The sequence below is a fragment of the Nelusetta ayraudi genome, unplaced genomic scaffold (assembly GCF_046127955.1).
Source record: "Nelusetta ayraudi isolate G7.1 ecotype Tasmania unplaced genomic scaffold, CSIRO-AGI_Nayr_v1 ptg000027l, whole genome shotgun sequence".
In the NCBI taxonomy this organism is placed as follows: domain Eukaryota; kingdom Metazoa; phylum Chordata; class Actinopteri; order Tetraodontiformes; family Monacanthidae; genus Nelusetta; species Nelusetta ayraudi.
In genome coordinates, this window is record NW_027466077.1 from 1,873,161 (window position 1) to 1,880,936 (window position 7,776).

Genomic DNA, 7,776 nt, shown 5'->3' on the forward strand with positions numbered 1-7,776 from the left:
TGGGCTATTTTTGCGGCGCAAACAGATGGCCGTGACGGCTCTGCGTGTTTTTATTTGAGCCGAGTGGAACAAGAGTGTCGCTCTCGCATGCAGGAGTTTCATCATGATGTTCCGTCGCCTCGCAGGGATTTCAGAGGATAAAACAAACAACTTGGCACGTGGGTGTTTTTGTGTGCATGTGTTGCGTGATAATTTGCTGCAGTCGCTGCTAATGTTGTGATTTGTGTATTTTCAACCCCTCGTGCTTATTAAAATAAGAACAATACATACACTACCAGTCAAAAGTCTGGACACACCTGTTTCTTCTTTATCTTTACTACTTTCTACACTGTAGACACAGACATTGAATACACGACTGAGACATGTTATATATATATATATTTATATGAAGGGTGGCTTTTCTAGATAATGTAAAATATAACACTTGTTTGAGTTATTTCATACTTTTTAGTTGTTTGTAGTATTGATGCCTTGAGTGACAATCTACAATGTGAAGAGTCATGAAAATAAAAGAAAAACCATTAAATCGGAAGTATGTGTCCAAACTTCTGACTGGTAGTCTATATGGGGGGGGAGCTTCTTCTATTGCTATAACAACGAAACGTTTTTTGCAGCGCAAATCGCGCAAAAATCAATCAATCAATAAATCACTGGCCACCAGTCGGCGGCTGATGACGTCGCCGGCAGCTCGCGCTGCGAATACAATGCGGATATTTCTCACAATGTGTCGAAGCGTTTGGCCCGTGCATGGGAACGAGGCGCACCTAAGAAAACAGCAGCGGCTCCTACCTGCTCCCACCCACCACCACCACCCGGCGCTCCGGATCAGGCCACAGCTGAAGAAGGCATCGCGCGCTGGCCGCTGGGAGGATCAAAGGGGCGCGCGCGGACGCGGCCAGCGCGCGATGAGAAAACCTGCGATCGAACCGATTGATGATCGAGCAAGCCGGGGGTTGGGAAATCGGCGCGGCCACATGGCGCGAGCCGAAGGGGGGGGGGGGGGCATTTTGCGCGCGCGGCCTCGCTCGGCGCCGCGCTCCCTCCCCTGGGAGCGCTCCCGCTTTGCTTTCTTGTTGTTCTCAAGGGTCAGAGGCAGAGTTAAGTGCGGGCCACGGGGTGACCCCCTTTATGTCCGCGAGCCTCACGTCTGAAAACCTTATTTCTTCTCAAGTGCCTCGTGCTTCGGCTGTATTTGGGAGCAAGTGAAGAAGCCCCAGGGGCAATTTATCAACGCAACAGAAGCCGTTTCCATCACAGATGTTTGCAAAATAAAAGCGACAAAGTACAATTGTGATTTGCAGGTGTTTCCACTGAATGGTGTGAAGCACATAAGGCATAACTGCAGTTAAATCCCGTCCCACGAGACCACACTGTGAGGAGGATGGAGGACAAAACAATTTGCGATAAATCTGCATTTTGTTGTTGTTTGCTGTCAAGAATGATTGTATCATTTTTCTCTCTGATTACTTATAAAAAATATTCCATCTCCTCCTCTGTCCAAACACAACGCGTCATTTTCACTTGAAGCGAACTGGGTCACGTGGCCCCGTACGTCACATCCGCAGACGTGTAAATGCGAAAAAAAAAAGTGTTTCCATGACACCTTTTTTGATATACCTCAATATGGATACGTCTGAAAAACCACCTCATGAGAGCATCAAAACCTTTTAGCCATATTAGAGAGCTTTTTCTAAATTTAGGCGTTTCCATGAGCAGTTTTTGATTGCGATATTTAGGTTTTACGCAATTCTAGAGGTATGGAAATGCAGCTAGCGACCCTTCTGCGCCCACAAACAGGCCTCTCCTGCATCTGTCCCATATCATTTTATTTAGAGAATCATAAGGAAAACGGAGTAAACAGGAAGCAGCCTTGGAATCCTGCTTTGTCTTTTTCTTTTCTTCCTCCCCAAGCTCGTCCTCTCCTCCCTAGCCCTCTCCCCTCGCCAAAAAAAAAAAAAAAGAATTAGTGAAACAAGCCCCATTTTGATTGGCAAGGCCATTTGTTTGGCAGCGAGGTGCACATCAGGCGGGCTGAGCCCAGTCCTCCTGCTCTCCTCGCAGGGTATTCAGTGGGGAAAAGTCTGGAGAAGTGGAGGGATTGAGGGGGGCAGTGGGGAGGGGTGGGGGTCCAGACTTGTATCCCAGCAGCGCCCGGCTCGCCTTTCACCAGCTCCGACTCTTAAGAGCGCCGTCTTAACTGCCAAATTACTATTATATGGTGTCATCGGTAACGCCGAAATCCCCCCGTTAAAGTCAAAAAGACAAAAGCCAGGATTCCGTTTCTCTGGCCAGAAAACAGTTGATTTTTTTTGTTCACAGAAAGCACATGAACAAAATCGAAGTCCCCAAAAACCCACCGGTGAACGGCCAACAAACGGAAGCGTTGCAAATGACATTGAAATGAAGTCAGGGCTGCACCGAGTCCTCAGTTGAAGGGTGTAAACTCCTGCATCTGCAGTGCGAAGTGAAGTGACTGCGCTATCAGATTGGAGGAAAGTGAGCAAGCAGCCCATTAAAACCACATTATGGTTTAAAGGATATCGCCTTTCTGTCTGGGTCCTGCAAGACGGGGGAAAAAAAGAAAAGGAAAGAGAAGGAAAAAAATTGGAGATTTGGTTAATGAAATGGATCGTTATGCTGAAAAGAACCTCGTAAGACTCGTGGATATTCAGCGGCGTTTAATTGGGCAAAGTGGCGCAACATAAGACAGTCGCTTTGGGCACAGCAACGTTACTGTGTCGACATGCAGCTGGATGACCCCACTGTCTTGGTGGTCAAGTTGGACTCAAACTCCTTGACAAAGGGCCTGACGTGATTCTAATACAGGCACTCACTGATAGACACAGATGTGGTGGAATGCGACTTCATTCTTTTCTGTGACATCCACAACCAACCAGGAGGCCTTTCAGAGTCTTTTGGCTTCAGACGGGGAGAAAAAAAGAAAACTGATGTTAGGTAGACGCCTCCCACTCCAGCACCGCAGCGCCTTGACATCTTTGACTGCTCACTCAACGCCGCTTTTTGAAAGGAGAAAAACATTCTCCTGAAAGGGGGGGGCGACACATTACCCACTTTTCCTCACGGGTTTTCTAAAAAGAAGGTGTATCGCCTTTTAAAAAAAAAAAAAAAGTGAACTATTAACTGAAACAAATGTTTTCACCAGAGGGCTAAAAGAGTAGTAAAAGCAAGAAAAATAATTCTCATATGCATACATATGGACTTTTAACGTCATTGTTTTTTTGTGGACAATATTGCTGCTGCTTTCATCTATTTCCTCTCACCTTGTTGTTTAATCTGTGTTTTTAGAAAAGCTGCCATGTGCTGAAAACACAAAAGCAAATCATCGGATCTGTCCACTGCGACATGTGTGTGTTAATATACTTGTGATGACCATGTCAAATAAAACACGCATAAAAATATGAAATGCATCTGTCCCAGTGTTCCGGCAGGGCCTACGGCTCATTTCAGCGCATTTTCATGTTCACGTCTTTCCTTCAGCGGCGTTTGCGTCGTTCCCAGATCTGAGGGAGGAGAAGCAGGGCCGACCCGACGCTGTCAACAAACGCACCCAGGAACCCACCCCACCTGCCCACCCACCCACCCACTCACTGTTTGTGGAGTAAACACCACTAGGCGGGACGTCCGCGCCAGCGGCCTCGTGTTACGGCCTTCTCGAGCTCGTACGTACGCGTCGTTATTCCAACAGCAGCGACTTCTACTCCTCTCTTCCATCCCCCCCCCGAGCACATGACAGCGAGAGGAGCGGAGAGGCGTTTGGAGTGGGACTCGGGTTACTTGCTGTGGGATCAGTCCCGCTGGAGAGCCCTCGGAACAAAGAGCAGCAGTCTGGCAGGGAAACCATTCCAGGGCAGATTTTATGGACCTCTAACAGCCGTGAACGCTGGCAGCACTGCCAGATCTCCGACCGGACGGAGGCTGCGTGTTTGTTTTGTTTTGGGGTGTGTTTTTTTTTCTCGCCCTCCCCCCCCCCGCCGTCCCCCACAACCCGCTCCCCCTTCTCCCCCTCCAACTCTTTATAGGAGCAATTGATACACCGAGAGGATTTAAACCTTAATGTGTTTTTTGGCAGAGAAGAGAAACGTGATAAAATAATATTAATTCCACCGCCATCAAAGAGCCCCGGACGTGCAGATTACTGGAAAAAAAGTGGCTTTTTATTGTCTCGGTCAGTTATGTACACATTGCAAAATACAATACAAGCTTCTATTTCTTAGGAGTTTTTCCACTTCTCAATATAAAATAAATACATTTTAACACAGCGCTCTTACAAAAAAATAGATGTACAAAAAAATGTATCACTCATGCTGTAAAATGGCTCCGAATAAACAAACCAGTGGCTGCAGTAGATTGGAAATAATTTAGGGATTGAACATTGGAAACGATAGAAAAAAACAAACAAAAAAACTACATATACTGTATATATATATATATATAAATATATATATATATATATATATATATATATATATATATATATAAAACCGCTTTGTTTCAGTTTTGCGAGACGTCCTCGCCAAAGTTGACCTTCTGGTCGTTGGTGATGCTGTTCACGATGGAGGACAGTCGCAGGAGGCTGGAGGACGCCGACGACTCGCTGCTTCCTGGAGGCAAAAAAAAAAGGGAAAAACTCGACGTTACTGACCCGTCATCTCCCCGTTGGCAAGCATCAAGTGGGGCTTTCCCACAATGCACCTTCTCTCTGGTTCATCATGGCCGCGGTGGAATGCTCAGGCCACGCCTCCGTGGCTTTTTTCCAGTGGCAGTCATCATGTGTGGCCTTCTGCACAAAACACACAAACACACACACACACACACAGACACAAGCACACAAATCACAACGTATCCGAAACACATTTTACTGGGCTCGTCCAGAAAAGGGCCCATATGACAAAGCTGCCAGGCACAAAAATAAAACAAAGGGGGGATATTATTAGAGGAGCACAGGTGTGTCCTAATGGAGAACATTTTAGTGAGGACTAAAATAGGATCGCTCGCATTCCCGCCGCCTCCAAGTGCCGTAAACACATCATAATGGCCCCCGAGAGCACCCGTGGGGACGTCACTCCCTAAAGGTTTTCAATGTTCTTTCTCTTTTATCACAACACAGAGAAAAATAAACAGGCATAAAATGAAATTCCTCTGACCGAGATGCATTCGTCTGTGAGGAAGAAAAGCAGAGAAACCACCTGTAGAAGCCACGGCCCTGATGAAAGCTAAGTCACTATGAGTCAAACTTTAGAGATTAAATTTTGAGTCACAATTGTGACATGAAAAGTCAACATGTTGAGATAGAATTGGAATTACAATTACAATCAAGTACAATCATGCCAAATTGTAATAAATATGACTTTTTAGACCTGATGACGGCTCTTAGTTGGTTCGTTAGTTATTTTCATAATTATGATGTGTGGTTCTAATTTTGACCTCTCATCATCACAACCATGACCTACTCTGGCTGACCGGCAACCCAGGCCGACTTTTCAACCCTCCGCCACCTCTTTGCCTTCCTCCCCCACAGCCTGCACAAGGGGCTCTCGCACACGCGTCCAGCTGTCGCCGACGCCGCAACGCTCCCGCCGGCTCCCATTCATTCGGCACTGCTTACGCCGGCGTGCGCGCCGCCCGGCTGCTCCTCCTCCGCCTTGTCCTGCTCGTCCAGCGTGTGCAGCAGCTCCTGCAGCCGCTCGATGTAGCCGATGGCGCTGCGCAGGATCTCCACCTTGGGCAGCCGCTGGCTGGGGTTGGCCACCGTCTTGCGCTTGAGCGCCTCGAAGGCCTCGTTGATCTTCTTGAGCCGCCGGCGCTCCCTCAGCGTGGCCGCCTTGCGCCGGTCGGTGGGCGCCGACTTGCGCTTGCACACCTTGCACGCCCACGCCAGGCACTGGCCCTCGCAGTGGGCGCGCAGGCCCGGCGGCGCCAGCACGTGCTCCTCGCTGCCGCTGCTCTCGCCCTCTCCTTCGGCCTCGCCGGCCTCCGACGGCACGTTGTTGTTGTCGCCGTGGCCGGGCGACAGCGGGCTCTCGTTGCCGCTGTAGAGCGGCGACACGCCGGGCATGTCCAGGTGCTGCAGGGCGCCATGCTCGCCCTCCTCCAAGTAGCGCAGCTCGTTGAAAAGGTAAGGGTTGGTCTCGAAAAGGTCCATCATGTTGCTGCTGCTCCTGCGGCCGCCTGCTCTCCCTCTCTCGCCCCTCGCGCTGTTGCGACAGCGGGGGGACTGTGGCATTTAAAACGCCGCAGCAGTGCCACAAGTCACCGGGACTTAAATATAGAACATGAAACTCTATCCAGCCGAGCTCCAAAGCATCTCTCTCTTTTCCTGCCCCCCACCCTCTGCCAAAACCACCTTGTCTTTCCAAGCCACTGGGAAATAAGAGCACCAAATTAAAGGTAACATATCGTTAGCCTAATAGCATAGTCGCCTGAGTCATATTTGAATGTTTTCGGAAAACAAGAAAAAACATTTTTTAGCAAGCACATTGCTATTTTTATTCAGTCAAAAATGACTTAGGCAATTATGCTTTTAGGCTAACGATATGTTAAAGCGTAACATACTGCCAATTAATAAGTTCATAAAAGTGTTTACTTGCTGGACAATAAAATCATTTGGTTTTCCTACCCTTAGAGTGGTTCTCATATAAACATACAGTGAGCATTGAGGATCTTGCTCCTAGTTAGCTGCCATCTTGCGCCGCCATTTTTTAAGGAAGCCTGCCTGACGGTGCCCTAAATACAAAACACACTGTCAGGCAAGATTCCTCAAACACCGGGCTTCCCCCATGAAATTTCACACTGTACTTTTAAGATGAGCAGTGGCAGCAGCAGGCATCGAAAACGTCACCTCAGGATTTGCAACAGGTAGCCAAAGTTTGCATTTGGTGGAAAACGGCCTCATGATTTGTTTGATTTGACTGCTGCATTTTCCAGTAGAGTTGGTTGAAATTTCGGAGAGTGTGGGGTTTAAAACATTCTACGACTGAAATCTGTATTCAAAGCCTCCAAAAAAAGTCGACTGAATTAGTTACTCTTTTAAATCAAATTCAAACGGCCCTCGAAACTCGAAATATTTGGTTGTTTTGTGTGTGTGTGTGTGTGTGTTTCTTTTTGTGATGCCCCTAGCCACAACCAACTCCACCACCACCACCCCTTTTAATTATGACCCAGCCGGGTTATGGGAAATTAAAACGGCACAGGCATCGCTGTTTTCATTTTTAAATCGCCGCCCATGTGTGAAAAGGGGCCATTTAGGGGGGGAGCGAGAAGGTTATCAGCAGGCGCTGGCTCTCCCTGATGTCGCTGGGGTTGGCCGGTGTGTTAATAACTCCGCTGCTGTGAGCCTGGAGGGCTGCATTTCTGCGCTTAAAGGTCCTATATTAAATTGTTTCTCTCAGTGTTTCCTAACAGCTCCATGAACTCTATTCTGAAAGTCAGTTCTTTGTCACTAGGTAAAAAAAAAAACATTTCCTACATGCATCCACCCACTCAGACGCACTTCAGTATTCATTAAAATCCAAACGGAGTGTTAAGCAGGAATAAGGAACAGCAAAGAAGAATCAGCGTCTCTGCAAGTTTACACACACACACACACACACACACACACACACACACACACACACACACAACGCGGCCGCTTTAAACTGTAATTAAGAATGAGCCGCGATCCGTGTACTGAAGCCACATGATCCCTCACACACTCCAGATATGCGTTGCCCGTTTTAGCCCGGAGGGCCGAGCGGCGCGGCTCATTGTACCTCGTGG

General features: G+C 48.0%; 1 protein-coding gene across 1 annotated transcript; it reads right to left on the bottom strand.

Annotated features, from left to right (window-relative positions):
* Nucleotides 1–4,156: 4,156 nt before the first annotated feature.
* Nucleotides 4,157–6,480, bottom strand: myf6 (myogenic factor 6). The gene is made up of 3 exons (XM_076030054.1): nucleotides 5,627–6,480; nucleotides 4,714–4,801; nucleotides 4,157–4,622 (listed from the first exon to the last, which is right to left on the bottom strand). The coding sequence occupies exons 1-3, from the start codon at nucleotides 6,242–6,244 to the stop codon at nucleotides 4,513–4,515; spliced, it is 816 nt and encodes a 271-aa protein (XP_075886169.1). The 5' UTR covers nucleotides 6,245–6,480; the 3' UTR covers nucleotides 4,157–4,512.
* Between the last annotated feature and the right edge of the window lie 1,296 nt (nucleotides 6,481–7,776).

Bases quoted from the DNA above. Each gene is read 5' to 3' on its own strand.
- myf6 (XM_076030054.1), bottom strand. From the start codon at position 6,244: ATGCCACAGTCCCCCCGCTGTCGCAACAGCGCGAGGGGCGAGAGAGGG. The intron at 4,802-5,626 runs GTAAGCAGTGCC...TGTTTTGTGCAG, and splicing joins CGGGCGGCGCGCACGCCGGC to AAGGCCACACATGATGACTG. The intron at 4,623-4,713 runs GTGCATTGTGGG...TTTTGCCTCCAG, and splicing joins CATGATGAACCAGAGAGAAG to GAAGCAGCGAGTCGTCGGCG.